Here is an 18,465-nt window from a genome sequence, read left to right as displayed (position 1 = left end):
TTAATGTTGGAGCTTTGCACATGAGAGTGATAGCTAATTTGAAGAGCATATGCTAATCCTGAATGTAATTTACTGTGCTTACTTGAATTACAACAATTTCTTCATTGATGAAATGATATCTTGTTAAAGTAGTGAGCAGTGTCAGCAGATCAAATATCATTAGATTAGCCACAAAGTAGATGATGGTTAATGTCAGCTGATCAGAATGTCTGTGCTTAGCAAAGCTTCATTTCAAAGATCTGTATTACACCCAGCTCTGGAAGGGAGGAAGAAGGGAAAATAGCACAACCAGTCTACTTGGTGTATGAATGAGCACTGGGCACCACATCTTCCCCATATGTTGAAGTCACAACAGGCTGTCAGAAGGCTGAATATGTAACATTCAAATGTGCCCTTCAAAGGGAAGAATATACTCTTGGTCTCTAGGCAGTGCCTGTAGAACTGTTTGTACAGCTTTCCCTCAAGTTAAAAACTGTTCATCTCCTGTAACATGAATTACTTTTTCGCATCTGTCGTGCTGGAGCTGCTGGACTCGTGTCCTGTACAGGATTTTTGGCAGACTAGTAGGAATTTTAGCTTGTTTGTGGTAGATGGTTTCCCACGGATCTGGAATGGAAACCTTCATAATCTCTTAATTTGCATGAAGTGACATTTACTTAGCTTCCCCCCCCCCCTCTCTGTGCACAGAGGATGTCACGATGGTGATCTGCCCAGGGATTGCCAACCACAGTGAGAAGCAGTATATCCGCACCTTTGTTGACTATGCGCAGAAAAATGGGTACAGATGTGCTGTCCTGAACCACTTGGGAGCCTTGCCAAATATTGAGCTCACTTCTCCACGGATGTTCACATATGGTAGGTACTTTATGGCACCTGGGGACTTATTTTCAAGCTTGTGGAATTTCTAGGCATTGATCAGCCTCCTTCAGGATAACACAAGTGCTGTGCTCGAATGAGAGTAATACTTTCTTACTGTGTCTTAGGAACTAAACTAAGCTTACATGGGAGGAAGAGAGGAGATTAATAATACTGAATTCACTTTTTCTTTTCTGCCTGTCCTTACACATATATTCTAATCAAGAAATCAAGAAGGCATTTTATTTGAAAGAAAACTTCTGGAAAAAAACCCCCTGAAGTCTACCACAAGCCTGCTCAAATGATTTTAGAGATGTTGAAATTGCCAGTTTAGTGGAGTGTGAAATAAACCTATCTCTGAAGGATAAATGCTACTTCTGAGGCTTTGTAAAATATAACCCAAGACGAGTTTGTACCAGCCTTCCCAAAAAGTACATTTGTATCCTGGGAGGGGACACATGAGGGTTGGTCACTGGATGTAACACAATGTGAAGAAAGAGCAACAGTTCTAGAGTATTGACAGTAAAGCTACACTTAACCTAGAAATTAGAAGTAAAGGATTTGAAACAGTGTTAAGGGTCACTCCAGCTAGTCTTAACTGCCTGGTTAGTGAGTAATGTGATCTTTGTAGAATGTGGCCTTTTTGCCTGTGACGTAGTCTGCTTGTTCCTGAGTGCTCTTGAGCCCTTTTGTCCCTCTTTACTGTAAATACCTATAGGTACACTGTCAGGAGTTGATTGTGGGTTTAGCAGACTTGTGCTAGGTTTTATTTCTTAAAGGTAGCCAAGATAGATACTGCTTAGAGTATGGATTAACAGTTAAATAGTTACCTTGAGCAGTTAAATTGTCCAAATAGAAATACTGTGCTTTGAGATTCTGACTCTGGCAGGCAAATAGGCTGCAATAGTTTGTTGCTTGTTTTAGAATTAATAAATCTACTCCTTTTTGGAAAACACTTTGGGCATATGAAGTACCTTCATTTGTATTGAGGTCTTAGACTGTTAATGGCTGCAAGCCTACCAAGTTTTGAAAACTAAGCTTGTCCACATTAAAGCATTTGCTTTTTGATAAAAGTTAAGAGCTTGCTTCCATGAATCTTTGCTTTAGACCTTAGGGAGTTATTCTTTACTGCATATCCTGAGGCATACCCTTCTGAGTCTTTTATAGTCTTGGAAAGGGCAAGGAATTCCTAGCACTCCTTTGAGTAAGAGAGTAAATCACTGAGTGATTTAAGCAGAGTTGCCTGTTAAGTAAAGTGCCAGCAGGACCATGAGCAGGCATTACTCTGCGTCCAGCCCAAAAAACACTGTGTCCTTCCAGCTTTGCTGTATTCCAGACATATTTGTTGAGTAGCAAGTAGCATAAATTTGGGATTCGCTGAATCCTTGAGCCTAAATTAGGAATTCACTGCATCCCAGCCTCTACATCAAGCTTTGACCTGTTACTACTCTAGCTTTGGATTTCTGAGCTGCCCTGAAATCATGAAGGTCAAACACTAAAGCATTTTGACTGCTGGCTTCTTCCAGAGGGAACCAGAGTAATGCAGCTGTTGTTGTCTTGAGGAAAATTGCTCATTAAGGGTATTCACAAGGGAGTGGCCACGTCCTGCTGGATTGCTCAGCCAGGAGCTTGCTGTTCCACTGAAACAAACACAAAACTTGGTGCTCAGAGTCTATTTCCAGAGCACTAGGTGAAGCCAGAGTCTGATGTCTAGCAGGGATGCTACAGCTGGGTTTGTAAAGAGTAGAATCCCAACAATCAGGATTTATTATCTTGAACAAATTCTACAGGGTAGAGCTGAATTTCTGATTCTAAGCAGAAAGAAATATCTGGAGTGTTTTTTCTGTTATTCACGTGATGCATTTGCAGTCTTAAATCCCAGGGGGAAGTTAACAATGTGCATAGGCGGTTGATACCAGTGTACTAATGCCATCAGTTTTGCAGCTGCTTTTCTCCCTGTTTCCTTTTTTGATACTCAAAGGCAGGAGAAATAGCTGTAGGTACTCAGATGTTGCATGTGTGGAGGCCTTCAAGTTTGTCAAACAATTGGAGGATGCCAGAAACTGGACCCCCTTGGTGCCATCAACCTGTGGGATGCAACTGGATGTTTGCTGAGAGCAGAACAGATCTGTATAGAGACACTTAACTCTTCTCTTGTAGTGGGGGTACCCATGTGTCTTTTAGAAAGCTGCAGTATCCCTACTTCTTTGGTGGTTACAAAGGGCTGACTGTCTCTACTGAAACCCATCCCCCTGATTGCAAAGAGCACCTGCTTAATCAGGAGTCTGCTGATAGCCCTTCCTGACAAGCCACCTCTGCACTTTCATCCCCTCACCACATCAGTAGGGATTTAGGGATTCAAGCCTGGAGTTTCTGGACTCTTGCTTTTTTGAAGTGTTTTAAAGGAAGAGTTTTGATTGTCAGGTTAGCTGTTGCTGTGATTTTTAGACACATAAATTTCATCTTACTTTGACACTCTCTCAGAACTAAGCATGAGCTAAGCTCCACAGGACTCAGATGTACAAACACATGTGTGAATCAGAGCTCTTAAAACCTTAAGACTATTGAAAAGTCAGAAAGGGTAAGAAGCTGAACTCAAAGCACCCAACTGAAGCTTCAAGTGGGAATTTAGGTATGTTAGAAGATGCATCTTTAACTTTGTCCTTTTTTTTTTAGGCTGCACCTGGGAATTTGGTGCCATGGTGAATTACATCAAGAAGACCTACCCTCAGACGCAGCTGGTTGTTGTGGGCTTCAGCCTGGGTGGAAACATAGTGTGCAAATACCTGGGAGAGAGCCAGGCCAACCAGGAGCGAGTCCTGTGCTGTGTCAGTGTGTGCCAGGGGTACAGTGCACTTAGGTGGGTCTGGAGACTTCTCCATGCTGGACTCTTCTGGGAGTGCAGGAGGGGGCAGGTCCTTGGCAGGGTACACATGGGAGGGCAAGGTGAAGATGGCTGCTTCCCTTGGTATTGAACTGGTCTGACAGACTGCAGTGTGCAGGATGCCACCCTCCTGAAGGAGCAGTGGAAGTTTTGTTGATTTGAAAGCACAAGTAAGCTTTTTGTCAGCAATGCAAACAGGTTTTCTGTGCCTGGCCAGGTATGTGTTGGCAGCTTCTGGACTGTGCATGTGAGCCGATTGTGTGTGTAAGCTTTCTGTCAGCACTACAAGCAGGTTTTTTGTACCTGGCCAGGTACATGCTGGCAGTTTCTGGACTGTGTGATGCTGTCTCATTGCTACAGTGTCCTAAGAAGAGGCATTCCCTGTGCAGTCCTGGTGTAATTAACTGGGCAGGCTGGGCAGCATGACCAGTTGCTGAGCTGATGCCAGGTTTGCAAGCAATAGTTTACACTGTCTCATCATTCTGAAAAGTATCCTGTGGTTCATAATACCTTGTTTGGCTTCAGTGTGCAGTTTCATCTGAGGGCTCTTACCTGGGGAGACTGGAAAGAGACACAGCACACAGGCTGTCAGTCCATGCTCCCCACTGAAACATTGCTGTGGGCTGCTGAGATGCAGAGGCACTTGCAGCTATAGGAGTGGGAAAGGGAAGAGAAGGCTTTATAGCCCAGAAGTCTGCTGAAAAGACTAACTTATATATCCCTGCACCATGGAAGCCAAGGCTGTGGCACTTCAGGAGCTGTGGTGGCTCCACTTGTGTGTACTGATGAAGGGTCCAGGCACAGGGCTGCTGCTTGAAAACTGTTGCCTTAGCTAGTATGCTTTTAGCTCCATGTATGCACAGTCAATGAAGCCAGTGTAACTGGCTAAGCAGCTGTTTTCAGTTTTTACTTTCTGTATATTTGGACAACTACTAAGGTGTAGCTGCCTTTACAGTAATTTAGCTGCAGTTTTGAGCCATGAGATTATTTACAAGGCCACAGGGGCTGTTGAGACTCAGGTATTTAGTTCATCATCCTTTGGACTCATAAAAAGGGTGAAATTATGGCAGGCCTGTGAGGGGCTTGCTGTGGAATTTGGCTTCACAGACTGGTCAAGGTGTATAGGAACCAGTTTGATATTCAGCAGTCGGAAGACACCTTTTATGAATGAGGCTCTTGCAGGTAAAAGTAAAAAGCTTGTCTGGAAGCATTAAGATGTGAGTAAAAGTTTGATATATATGTAATATTCCAGTCTACCTAACCCCTTCTGAGGTCACATGTGGCTCCTGCTAAAAGAGTGTATAATCTGCTGCTGGTTCACACCCTTAAAATCTGAACAGATGCTACAGAGACAGCTGTTCTGTTTTGTTTCAAGTAAAATGTTCTTAGCTGTCCTGGGGTTCTGGCATAGACTACATTGTGTTCTTTTGAAGCCAGCTCCTTAATTGCAGCCATCAGACAGGGTTTGCAGGAATAACATCTGGCTGAGGTCCACTTGGTTCATCTTGTACAATTATGCAATATTGTATTTCTGGTCTCCAAAATTATGTTGAGAGTAAGGCTGTTATGCTTGCAGGGCAAGGACAACCTGATTAACAATGCTCCACTTGGATATTTGTGTGGAAAAACAACTGTTTTGTTTTTTCTCCTGAGTTTACTGCAAGTATTGGATGGGTTGTGTGGATTACTGAGCTCTTGCCTCCACCTGCTGGGTAAACATCTCCTAGCAAACCTCTTGTCACAAAACATCTGCTCTCTATTACTGGTTGGCCAGGAGGAAGACTTTTCATGTCTTGTCTCCCTGCCTAATATCTGCTTTTGCTTTAAGTGCTAATTTGCTGAAGAACTAGGAGAAACCAACATCATCTGGGCCTTTATTGCCCAAATAACTTTAGGAAGTGAAGGAAAAAAGTGGTGGTGAGCAAGGTGAACCAGAGATCTCAAATAGGAAAGCCTCTCCAGAGGAAGAGCAATAGTAGGACTTGCCAGAAGAATGAGACTTAGTTTAAAGAATTAAGAGTCTTGGGAATGTGTTCCCTGAGGCTAAACAGGGACAGGTCTCCTTATTCCTTAATCTCTGCCTGCACAGGCTTGATTCTGCTTCTTGATCTTGTGGAATGCATCATCTCCATAGCTACAGGCTGTGGGCAGAGATCTCAGCTTTGAAACCTGGGCAGTCCTCAAAATACTGGAAGCCGCCTCTTTTTTTTTTTTCAATGCCTACAGCTCTTCATACTAGGTGTACTCTGTATACCACAGCAACTGCAGGAAAATGTAGTAGCTTTAACTTCAAACATCTTGTAGTAACTTAATAGGTTTGGAAACTGTTTTGTGAAGAAAGAAACATGTGTCTTCCTTCGTTCCCCTGCCCTGGCATAAGTGTAGTAGGTATGGTCTGGCTAGACAAATTGATATGGCAGAGGGTTTTTAAAAAAAAGTTAAAAAATCCATACTCCAGCATTGCTAACTACAAGCAAACAGCTTGCTCTTGCTCTGGAAGGAGATTTGCAGGTTATGGCTTGGGAGGCCATGCTAAATCTGCTGCAGTTCTTAATGGTATGTTAATGTTTAAGTGGTAGGAGTGCTTCAGTAACTGAAACATCTCCCAGCATTCTTCAGTTGCTTGGTAAATGATAGTGTGTTTCCTCAGTAACAGCAAACCCTGTGAAGAGTAAAGCTCTAACCTGCCCATGACCCTGCACAGCAAAGAATTGCTGGTATCTGGCAGAGCTGACAAAACTCTGCATGGATTTAATTCTGTTTTAATAACAGATAAGCTGTGAAGTGCTATTCTGCTTTGAGAATAGGTAAAGACTTAGATGACAGTTGCAGCTGCAACTAGCATTTATTCTTACAGTTCTTGCCAATGAAGCTGTGTCTGTGCATATTGGAAACATCTGCACAGATTATTTCCTCTGCAGAGTTATATATACACAATAGATGGGAGTGTTCAGCAATAGGGTTTAGCCCTTTCCTTGGTAGTCCCATTATGTAACTTACATTCACCTTCTGCAGAGAGATACTAAAATCCGTTTGTGAGTGTTTTGGATCTTGATTGATGGTTCTTAAATGCTCTTATCAAAACTGCTAATTGCATTGTGCAAGATGAGACTGCAGATCTGTTTTCTGATACTAACAGACTTCATCAAAGTGGAAGTCATTTCCTGGAAAAGGTTAAGCTGAGGCAGGGAAGGCCTGGAGGTTTGTTTACATGACCCCCAGGCTGCCATGAGATGTTAACAGTGTATTAATCTTATCTTTCAAGATCTCCATTAACAGCTTTGTTTGTTCTGCACTGTGTTTTTTCTAGGGCACAGGAAACCTTCATGCAATGGGATCATTGTAGAAGATTTTATAACTTCCTCATGGCAGACAACATGAAGAAGATCATCCTTTCTCACAGGTATTGCAGTACATCATTTACACTGATAGTTTTGATTGGGTCAATTGTTATGTTGGTTTTGTCTTCCTGGTCCTTTAAAATAGGACTCCTGAAAGTTCTTTGGTCTTTAGATGAACCAATAGAGAAGGGGAGCCTGTGTCAACCTCATTAGTATACTGTAACATATAAAAATAAGCTTTGGTCCTCTTGTTAGAACAAAGGCTTTGCTGTCTCTTTGTCTTCTGTGGAAACTTGTTCAATGAATAAACAAGCCATGCACAGGAAAACATTGCAATTAGACTTCAAAGTCGGGTATTCTGCATCTGTTTCACTTCTAGCTGAAGAATTCCCTTTTCAAGGAGCTTCTTGTACTGCCACCTACCTGAGGTATGACCAATCTTCAAGATTTGCTGTATGGAGCTGCTGCTTATCGAATAAGCAAATAGTCAAACCTGTAGCTCTGGCTTCTAGCTGTTCCTCTAGAAAGAGCCTGTAGCCAGCAAAATACTTAATGTTGCTGCTCCTGGAGTGCAGGTGTACTTGTAGGATCCCTGTGCTGCTGTTGCGATACATGGCTGTAACATAACAAAGAAATGTGTTAAACAGGTGACATGCTCAATGTTGTTGTTTTCCCTCATCAAATGTTTTCTGGCTGGTACTTTCTGGGGCAAGAAAGTACTTCATCTGTTGCCCGACTGGAGGGAAAAGGGAGGGGAATATCTAAGACCCATTTGAATTAAGAGCATGTGTCATTTCAAACTTTTGGCGTTTTGTTTACACTCTTGTACAGTATGAAACACTTGTAGAAGTTAGAGCAGCTGATGTAGGATGATCTATGTAATTAATTCCAGATTTATAAATATTTAGACAACTTGACCAAATTTAACATCTGAAGTTAGGTAAGCTCCCATTAAAAGGCACTTAAATTCATAACTCAGAAAAAGCCAGTGCTGGCATGAAGGCAAGTATGTTAAGTAAACTTTTTCCATAATCACTTGTGCTCTAAGGCAGCTCCCCCAAGTCAAACCTAGCTTTCCTCCTGCTCTGCCCTGCAGCTGCCTCTGAAAGGGAATAAAAATCCCTTTTCAACTTGTAGCTTTTTTTCTGTTTGTTTGGAGAGAAGTTTGTTCTGGTAAAGAAGCCCATCCTCTTCTGAGGGCAGTAATTAGTTATGACAAGTGTCCACAGTAAATAGCTTTCTGCTAACGTAATACCCCAAGTCATTTCTGTTGTGTGAGCTAGCCTGATGTCTGTGCTGAGGGGCTTTAGTACCAGATGGTGGAGGAGATGCTACACTCAGGACTGCTCATGCTCTCACCCAAACCACCCACAGGCTTGGTCTGAAGCCAAGGAACCCTCCCTCTAAGATGCAGTCCCTATTCCAAATACTCTTAGTGCTCTCTGTTCTGTGAAGCTTCTTTTTAGAGGCCCCCTCATTTAGTTTCAGTGTATCAGGAAAACTTTTTTTCCCCCTCTAAGGAAGCTGCCATGGTTTCTGTTACTCTTGCTGCAAAGGAAAGTGGACAAATAAGCTGTTCTTTGTCCCAAGAAAGCCTCATGTATATGTAGTCCACTTCTAGTCTTATCTTGTTAGCTTTGGTAAACTCAGCTGTCCTTGAAACAGGCCCTTTTGTTATTTGAATGTAATTCTTGATGTTACTCTTTCAGGCAAGTTCTTTTTGGAGATAACATGAAAAAGCCACAAAGCCTTTCAGATGCTGATCTGAGCAAGCTCTACACAGCAACATCCCTTATGCAGATTGATGATAACGTTATGAGGTATGAAGGACCATTATCTGCTCCTCTATGGAATTCTTAAAGTACCTTCTCTTCCCCATGTTGCTCTTGCATGCCCCTTGCTGTGCCTGTAGGAATCTGCTTGAAATACAGTGAACACAACTTCCAATTCTTACTTACCTCCACCTTGAAGAAAACATAGCAGAAAAAAACCTTACTCTTGACAGTCACAGCTTTTTAAAAATAATCCAGGTGATGTTTATCAGTAACATCTGAAACTGCAGCCTTCAATAATGTGGAAAGAGGCCAGCTCACCTGCCAAGCTCTAGCAAAAAAAAGTGGAATGTGGAAAGAAGCTCAGAACTGCTCATGGATTTCCTTAGCTGTTTGAATCTTGAGAAGCACCTTCTCCCTGAAAAATTCTGCTGCCTTTTCAATACATACTAGGGTTGGTTGAGATAATAGAACTTATTTGTCACACTAACACCTAAATTAAGTTCTCTGCTTTATTAAGCATAGCCTGTTATTGCCTGTGACCTTAACAACACAGCGCTTTAAGTGGCAGTGGTTGTACCAAGGTATGTTCTGTATCAGGCACTGACACCTTTCCAAAATAAAGCTGTAAACTGTCAGCTATAACACTTTTGGTAAACTTAGAATATTGTTGGCTGCTTGTAAAAGAAGCTGTTGCTAGGGAAATCTCCCTACTCATATGGACCAACATACGAGCTATCTTGTCTCTTAGATAGATAAAAACAAAGCACTTGAGCATAGGCTTGCTGAATTCTGTGGAGCTTGTCAAGTATGTTTGTGGTTCATAAACTGTGGTGAGTTTGTATTGGAAAAGGCTTTCAGCGAAAGATGAACAAGATGATACCTTTTTCTTCTACATTTACAATTAAGGGAAGTGAAATACTTTAAAAGAAATGCACTGAAGGCTGCTAATTTTCATCTTGCATGTTTAACTGCTGATGCTCTCACAATGTTTAAGTAAGCACAGAAGCCATAAAGGCATGTGCTGCCAAAGGTGGGTTTCACAAAGATGCTGGGTATTAAAGAATTGTCTGAAAATTGAGGCATCATTCCTGTTTCTGCATATATGTCCTCACTTGAAAGTAATAGTCACATGGGTACTAGAAGCAGATGATTGCAATGACAATCTGCTCTATTTCAGGAAGTTCCATGGCTATAGCTCACTAAAGGAATACTATGAAGAGGAAAGCTGCTTGCAGTACTTACACAGGGTAAGCTCTTGCAATAGACTGCTCTTGTACCTTCATTTTCCTACTGGAGGGAAAAATACCCTGGTTTCTGTTGTTGATACATGACACAGCTGTCTTAGCTGGGATTTTCAGAAATAATCAGGCACAGTATATTGGAGTGGGATTTCAGTTCTTGCTGTTTCTAATGCTGGGGCTAAATGCTCTGGGGTCTTAAGAACTTATAATTCTGGCAGGTAGTAGCACCCAAGTGATCTCAATAAAGCCATGTGTTCAGTTGAACTGCTCCAGGTGTATGAGGACAAGGTGGGAAATGGGTGTTGGCACAGAGCCTGCAGTTTCAAGGAAGAAAGGTGTACTAGGTACTGGGGAAGAGACTTGGGATAAGATATGGCAGTCAGATATGTAGTAAAGCAAAGTTTTACAGAAGTGGAACTGAGATTAGTGCCTCTGGTTTTTTTACTGAACCAAAGGGTGGAGATGTTCCAAGGGAATTTCTGGATTTTAACCAAGGTGTCCATAACAGAGCTGGCACTAACTGCTTGATGTGCAAAGCAGAGCAAAAAAAAAAAGTGTAGCTATTTGGATCCTGAGAGTGGGGACGCAATGTGTGTTTGCTCTGATGCACCCCTTACAACTGAGTTGGGGGGGGGAGGATAAACTCTGAAATAAGAGCTCTTAATTGAATTAAGCAAAGATACGTTTACAGTTGGTAGATTACCATTCAAATACCAACCTCTTACTGTTTTGGTTTTTTTCCCTTTTATGCCATGTTTCTTGATGTAGATCTATGTTCCCCTTCTGTTGGTTAATGCTGCTGATGACCCTCTTGTCCATGAGAGCCTTCTATCAATTCCAAGAGCTCTTTCAGGTATACTGAAGCAGTCTTCTCCAGCTGTGCATATTTGTGCACCTGCAGCTTTCTTATCACATCATGATTCACCATCTCAAAGCATCTTGACTTGCCTCCTTATGTCTGTAATGCTGTGGGAGGTGTGCTAAGCCTCTTTAAATCACCAGTTGGTAGAACTAGCAAGGCTAACCTTGAACAGGAAGAATTTTAGTCCTCTCTGGCACCTTCTGCTCTTTTGGGCTTGTGTTAATAGCCAGAAGGTTACATCCTTGGATGGAAAAATACTTCCATGTCCTCATTCATCACTGGGATTTAATAGAAAGGTGGGTGATAGTCTGGAAGAAGTACAGATAAACACCCTCTCTGCTCATGAAATGGGGAGAGTGCATGCATGGCTGTGTCACTTGGCACTGAACTGGAATCTCTCCCCTGAAAGAAGCTGAGCTATCTTCAGACAAGGAAAAAGGCAAATTATCTTTAGAAGCTCAGAAGGGGGAGCTGCTGCTGCATCATCACACAAATACTGGGTGTACAGGGTGGGAAGCAGCGTTCATTCTGTTCCTGGTTTAAGGCTATGAGCAGAGAATTTATCCACAGCTGCTTTATGGCAGGAGCAAACACGGGGATTTTTTTCAGTATCCATGAAACAAGATGGCTGATACGCTGTTAGAGCTTAGTGCAGCTTGACATGATGCAACAGTCCTAGTTTCAGTGCATGTGAGTTAATGTTTATTTGTTAAAGAATGCAAGTATTGCTGTAAGGGCCTAACCAGCAGCATTTCTTGGGCAGCCTTCTTGTACTGGCAACTTAAGATGTTTTTACTCTCAGCTCAAAGGTGTTAACTTTCTGGAACTCTCTGCCTCCTTTTGTTTTACAGAGAAAAAAGAAAATGTCATGCATGTGCTGCCCCTTCATGGAGGCCACCTGGGATTCTTTGAGGGGTCTGTACTATTCCCAGAACCTCTTACCTGGATGGATAAGCTTGTGGTACAGTATGCCAATGCCATCTGCCAGTGGGAGAAGACAAAGCCTCACTGCTCGGATGCAGAGCAGGCTGTGTCTGGCCAGGAGTAATTGACCCAAAGACTCTGGATCACTTCAATTTATCTCCCCGTTTGGGAACATCTTGTTCCTTCACTTGCTGCTTCAGGTTTCCATTCTTGCTGATATCCTATGGCTGGGGTTTAATCCCAATGTTTTCTTCTGAAGTGGAGGTAAAGCAGAGGTTAACATCTGGTCAGAGCATCTTTGGATGTAGACACTTGGGTTTGTAACTTATTGCTCTGCTTGAAGAATTAGGTTGCTAAATGTGGCTTGTTACAGGGCTACTGAGCTAAAGACTGCTTGCTTTAAATATAGCAGAAGTTTTAACTGTCAAAATATCTTTACCTGCTGGTCAAAAACTTGATCTGCAGCATTTGTTTAACTATAAATGACAGGGTAACTATGGCTCTGTCCCCCCTGTTCTGGTGCTGGAAAATCCCTGTACCAAGTCACAAGCCAGTAAGTGTTCAGTCTGTAAGCCACTGCAATGTGGCTTGGAAAAACAAATGCTTGACTGCAAGTGGAGTTTCAGCTTTGCACCATCACAAGGGAAACCTTGTAGTTTCTAGGAATGCACTTGCACAAGTGAATCACTTTAAAAATATTCAATTTTTATGCTTCACCTGTCTGTGGATTGGGGTGGCTTTATACTGGGACTCCACGTAGAGAAAAGCTGCAGCCTGGTAATGCCAGTTAATGTTTCTATGTAAACATATTCTCACTTCAGGACCTGATCAGTCACTTTCTTATCATCTTTGCCTCTCGTTAAATGCAGTCATCTTTTCAGTACTGGATTCTTTAACCTGGGGCTTTTTAAAGCTGGCTCTGGCTTTCAAACAGGAACTAATGATCAAGAATCTGAAGGATTTTTCTGTGAGACTAATCTGTTTGTAAGAATATTTCATAGAGAGCTATTGTACTCTCTTCGGGATTAATTGGCAAGGAGGTGGGGTGTATCTATTTAGATTTACTCGCCTTATGTCATGGTAAATAATACAAAATTCTTCCCTATAGCTTTCAGAGCATCAAATGGTTTTCAGATGTGACTTGCCTTACAGTTGATGGGGAACTGGATATGTCTAGCTCTGTGCAACTGAAATGACATCTTTGCATGGCTGACTACTTCCATATCTGTATAATGCTGTAGAATTACTGGCTCCAGTAAGACACTGGGTTCCTTCTCACTTGTTTCCCACACCCAGATGTCCCCTGCTAGTTTTAATGTGCAGAGTGAAGTGTGAAAGCTCTTTGCAGGAAAGATGCCTACTTGTGCTTTTCCCTCAAGTGGCCATTACAGTCTGTGCCAAGATGGTTATTAAAGACTGTAGTCTATCTCCTAGAAGGAAAGTTGTCCCATGACAATCTAGAGACCGAAACTTTTAGGTAAAAAAAAAAATTTTTTTTTCTGCTTGTTCTGTCAATATTGTAGTTTCATTAATGCATCTCTAGGACTACTTTATCACAGTGTCAGTGAAATTCTTTTCCTGTCACACTTCCCACATCAGCACTTTATTGCTTCAGCCTTGGTCTGTGTTCCAGGCACTTTAATTTATAGCTTAAGGGTGAAACAAGCAGCAAGACTTTAGTCTGGTAATACAGGGGAACAAGCCTTCTGGACTGCCCTGTCCCTGAACTTCAGTAGGGTGGAGAGGTGGGGTTTTGGTTTAATAAAGCAATAATTAACTGTTGTAGCAAAGGTGCATTGTCATATCAGGAAATTCCTTTAATTTGCCTTAGGCCAGACACCTTGGCCTGTTACAATGAACTGTGGATATATGCACATTCTCCTGGTTAGTGAATTCAGGTTTCCTTTTTTCTTCAAAGAAAAGATGAAACCAAGTAAAACTACAGCAAGACTCAACTGTGCTTCTGGCTGTTCCTTAAGAACTACTTTAGGGCATCAGTTAGCAAGGATATTCTTAGCTGATGGATATCTTGTCTCTGTGTTATCCTCTTATTCATACTGCATCACTAAATATGTCATAAAAGACATTTCAGTTTTTTACTTAAGTAGTGTTCATGTAATATTCATTGGATATGACTTAAATATCTTCTCACTTCAGCAAAGTGGAGTGTAAACAACACTTGTACATATCAAATAGATACAGTATAAATTTAGGTGTCTCGGTCTTCTAAAATGAGGTAAGCAACCAGGCAGTTCTCAAAGCAGCAGGAGCTGTAGCTTTGTCTAATCAGATTTTTTTTAGAGGGTCTTTCTGAGGAATACTCCTTCCTGCCCCACAACCCAAGCCTTCATACTTCAGAAGTGCCAGTGCCATGGACTTTCTGAAACTCTCAAGAAGTAATACAGATACCTGTCTTGTTCCTTTGCCCTGTTTTTGCACTTGTATTTAAAACTGTTCAAATTACTTGTGACTTGACAGATTCTGGCCTATTTGAGGGAAGAAGAGCTTTTGTCATGCTTGTTCATGCACAGGTTTCTGGAGCCTGAGGTTTGGCTTATTAAGCCTGTATGTGGAAGCAGTGGAGAAAAACCCACTCAATCTCAGCCAACTTGATGCTTCTTTCCAAGCCAGATTTGTGGTCCTGCTTGCAGCAGTCAAATGTTGAGGAACTGGGAGAGGAGAAAATCAAGCTGCAGTGCATGTTATCTGAAGACCTTAAAATTGTGTATTAAATCTTGCTACTGAAAATGACTGACAACTGATACCTAGTGCCAGTGCCCCTAGACACATCCTCATACAAAATGCTCCCAAATTAAGACAATACTAGTCTTGTCATGTGGGCAGGTGGTCTTAATTTGCCCAATTTGCAATTGCACTTAAATGCAATCTGAATTTTTCAGTCTTAGAGGTGAAATTGTCTTTCAGCTGTCAAGACACATGAGGCTGCTGAGGTGTGTACTTATAGATCATTGCAGTATGGTCTGATAGAGTTCAGGATCACAGCATGCTCTGCTGACATGCTCTGCTTAGTTTCAAACTGGGATTAGTAAAAGCATTAGGAGGGTTCTTCCACAGGTAGTCTTGTGATATACACACCTTTCCCATCACTAGATGTAAGTAGCACTTGAACATAAACCCCAAGGACTCTCTCAATCAATCAGCAAGTTGCAGAACTATTGCTCTTTGGTGGTTAGGCTGGTCCAACCATCACCTTTGCCATTTTTCTGGAGACATCTGAAGATGGTAGGTAAGAAGGTCAAGCTTGCTCTTTCTGAATGCAAGGAACTTAGAGGTTTCCACTACCTCAGCTCTGCCAGCCTTTTTAGGGGTAGTTTTGTTAGCTTCTAAATGGAGATGTTTTCAGATGGGACTGGCAGTGTTGTAGTTGCAGTGTAAAGGCACTTGAACTTTCCTGTGGTCTTTTTCCTGAGTGTTTTTTTGTGTTTCCTGTTTATGAAGATACAGGTTACAAAGACAGGGCATTTAGTTAAAAATGTTGGGAACTATTAATTCCAGTACTGAATTTAGCCAAGCTACCTGTGTGTCATCTGTCCTGGGTCTGTCACAAGTTCCTAGACCACAGCCCTTTGACACGTGGTGCCTTGCCCTTTTTCTCCTCCTCCTGTAACATCAGCATATCTAGAGACTTCAGTAACAGCTCTGCCAGAGCTTTTGGGGCTTTGCTTTTTGGTAAATGAATTTTCATACAATTAGGTATTGAGACATACCAGTGATGTACACTGTACAAGTGTGTGCTGTCCTAAAGGACCTTTGTGGGCAGGCTACAACTAGCCACAGTCTATTTCAAGGCATAAAATAATGTATATAAGCAGTGAATCATTTGCAACTCTCTGCTCCTCTAGCAGTAGGAACTGAGTCCTAGAAGCAGGGTTTGCTGTGCTTAGTTTGTGACCTGTTGTCTTATAATCCCAAAGTTTTTGTGTCCATTAAAACTCCAGCAGCATAGCTGGAGGTAGATTCTTTAAGTGACTACATCTCAAAAGAAAGAGCAGAGAGTAGCATCTTCAGGATTTAATTGCCAAACAGTTTATCCACCTGGACTGCTTCCAAATTTTTCTGGAAATACTATGCTTGTCTGGAGCTTACTGAAATTCTTCAATTTTTTTTTTATTTTTTTGTGAGACCTGGGAAGGCCTGAGCCTTGTGCTGTGTGTATACATCATTTCTTTAAAGAGCATCTTGTTCATGGCTTGAGCCATACTCCATGTGTTCTTATTCCTTAGGTGGGTCTGTTCATTGGGAAGGTCCTGGAGCCACAGTGACTCCAAGCAGTGTCTCCTTCATGGTTTCTAGGTCCAAAGCAAACAGCCCTTCTTGGTGTGAGTACTTTGAGTTTTCTCTAAGCTTAGAATGCCTCAGAGCAGCACCAGCCCAAGAAAGAGGAGTCCTGTAACTGTACCTTCTCACCGGGACTGGGCTTTACACAGGCCTGGACTTTGTCAGCTGTTGGGAGAGCCAAGTGCTAGCAATGAGACAAAGCAGTTGCCAGCTTTCCATGCTGTGGTGGAAAGGTTTTTTAGGGTTCTCTTGAACATCTCTACAAGGTGGCACAAAGTATTTTTGCTTTTGCCTGAATGACAAGGTTGCATTGTAATCAAAGCTCTTGCATGACCAGACATGAGATACAGACAGACCTAGAATCTCTGCTATAGTTCTACTGCAATGTTGACCCTTCTCATGGCTCCTGCCAACTGGCAAGTCTTTAAATAATAAAAAAAAAGCAAAACAAACCCCATTTGTATTTGATATAACCAAACCCTACTGCTTAGCCCACGTCAACAGCTTTCCAAAGGTGCATATTTTCTCATTGTGTTATGTGACAGCTTGGCCGTCACTCCTGATGGCAGTTCACTAGACATTCTTGAGAAAGCATAAAATTCTCTGAAAATTCCAAGCCAAAGAGGTGGGTGAAGAGCTTTGGAAGAGGAGACCTGTGCCCTTGTTTTGCTTGTGCAGCTGTGTTAGAACAGGCAGAGTGACTGCTAATGTTCTTGGTGAGCAGCTGACCATGAAAATATTTTCAATTTGGCAAAATTACATTCTGCAACCATCTCTAAATGCTGCCCTGAAGAAACTTGTCTATTGAGACACCCTCCCTGCTGCCATGTTCTGAGTCAGATTCTCTGGAGCTGAGAGCTGCAGGGGAGATGATTTGCAACTAGCAATGCAATTTTTCTATATCTGCTGATGTTTACCTTTAAAATGATATATAAATATGTATAAAAAATGTCTTTGATTTTTTCATTGATTTTTGTTCTTGTGTGGTGTAAAATGGAAGTCACTGCAAAACAAAATGTAATTTTGTTATCTTTGATTTGATGTGATTTCTTTATTTAAAAATAAAGAACTTATTCAAGTCAGTGCTCCATCTAGTGACTGTGTGCAAAGTTATATATATCTTGGCAGAGGCTCTCAGTCTTCCCCAATGCCCAGCTTGGGCAGCTGTCTGGAGGGTGACTTTATCTTCTTCCCCTTTCTCCCTTGCAGCACATAATGCAAACACTAGTGCTGCTCAAGCCTTTCCTGCTTTGTTTTTGTCTTCTGGCCAAGAAGGGGGTCTTTGATGGTGCTCTCATGGAGAATGGGCATGGCATTGGCTTAAAAGACTACATGCCTGCCCTGAAAATAGTGAAGAAGAGGGTTATTTTTGCAAGTGGAGATTGTCTGTTATTTTTCCCCTGAGAGTGAGTGGATTTCCTAATCTTTCAGCTGCTGGCAGAAGAAACACACAACAGCACCTCTGGCCAAATCAGCGACATCCTTGAGCCCAGGGCCACAATAAGTACTACTCACTTCCCACCTAAGAGCCCACTAGTATGTTTGTTATCTACAGACTAAGTGAGACAGATGGGGATTGATCTCTGGTGAGTCCTGGGGGCAGCACGTCTGGGACAGGTCTGTTGCTGCTCTTCCTCTGTAATGGGAATTACTTTGTGGGAGGCTGTTTTGGGCTTCATCTTTAATTTACTGGCATTGAGATTTAGCCATTTGTTTTTCTTCAAACCTGCTTCCTGGTTTGGTCAGTGTTACTGCATCCTGCTTTGTTTGCTGCGCTGTTCTGTCTCCCTATTAAGGGAAGCTACTGGCTGGCAATTTGTTCCAGCAGTCATGAGGGGCCACAGGGATGTCCCAAAATCTGTGACTTGTCCTAGTCCAAATCCCAGAGGCAGCAGTGTAGTGCTCCTGTGTCTGTGTATGGTTTTGTTTTGGGGTTTTTCTTTCTGTGTTCACAAGCTGCAATTGCTCTGACTCCTAGGCAGTGCTGTTGTGTTTGCACTGGCCTGATGGCTGCAGTGTTGTCACATGAGTTTTCATTGGGATGGCTCCAGATGCAACAAGGAGCCAAATGCAGCCAAGAGCTGCCTTTCACTCTCCCTCTGGCCTCTTGTACAAGGTTGGCACAGCCTTAGGCTGGGACTTGCCATGCATGGAATCATGATGCTGCTGAGGCTGGAGCAAACAGATTTAACCCCAGTTGCCTCTGCCCAGACAGGCCTCGTCCTCCCTACAGCTTTGGAGCCCATGTCCTGTTTGGTTTGAACCTGAGCCAGTGCTCAGTGAA

General features: G+C 42.3%; 1 protein-coding gene across 2 annotated transcripts in view; it reads left to right on the top strand.

The window, feature by feature from the left end:
• ABHD2 (abhydrolase domain containing 2, acylglycerol lipase) overlaps window positions 1–17,271 on the top strand; it is a 38,586-nt gene extending 21,315 nt beyond the window's left edge. For both annotated transcript variants that reach the window (XM_071568934.1, XM_071568935.1), the window contains exons 5-11: window positions 688–855; window positions 3,532–3,715; window positions 7,050–7,142; window positions 8,790–8,900; window positions 10,033–10,102; window positions 10,865–10,949; window positions 11,810–17,271. In XM_071568934.1, coding sequence (XP_071425035.1) covers window positions 688–855; window positions 3,532–3,715; window positions 7,050–7,142; window positions 8,790–8,900; window positions 10,033–10,102; window positions 10,865–10,949; window positions 11,810–12,006 — 908 coding nt within the window. In that variant the 3' untranslated portion in view covers window positions 12,007–17,271. The remainder of the gene's footprint in view (window positions 1–687; window positions 856–3,531; window positions 3,716–7,049; window positions 7,143–8,789; window positions 8,901–10,032; window positions 10,103–10,864; window positions 10,950–11,809) is intronic.
• The last annotated feature ends 1,194 nt before the right edge of the window (window positions 17,272–18,465 follow it).

This window comes from Pithys albifrons, chromosome 13 (assembly GCF_047495875.1).
Source record: "Pithys albifrons albifrons isolate INPA30051 chromosome 13, PitAlb_v1, whole genome shotgun sequence".
In the NCBI taxonomy this organism is placed as follows: Eukaryota; Metazoa; Chordata; class Aves; order Passeriformes; family Thamnophilidae; genus Pithys; species Pithys albifrons.
Note: the sequence above shows the minus strand (reverse complement) of the source record. Positions and strands in the feature narration are given on the sequence as shown.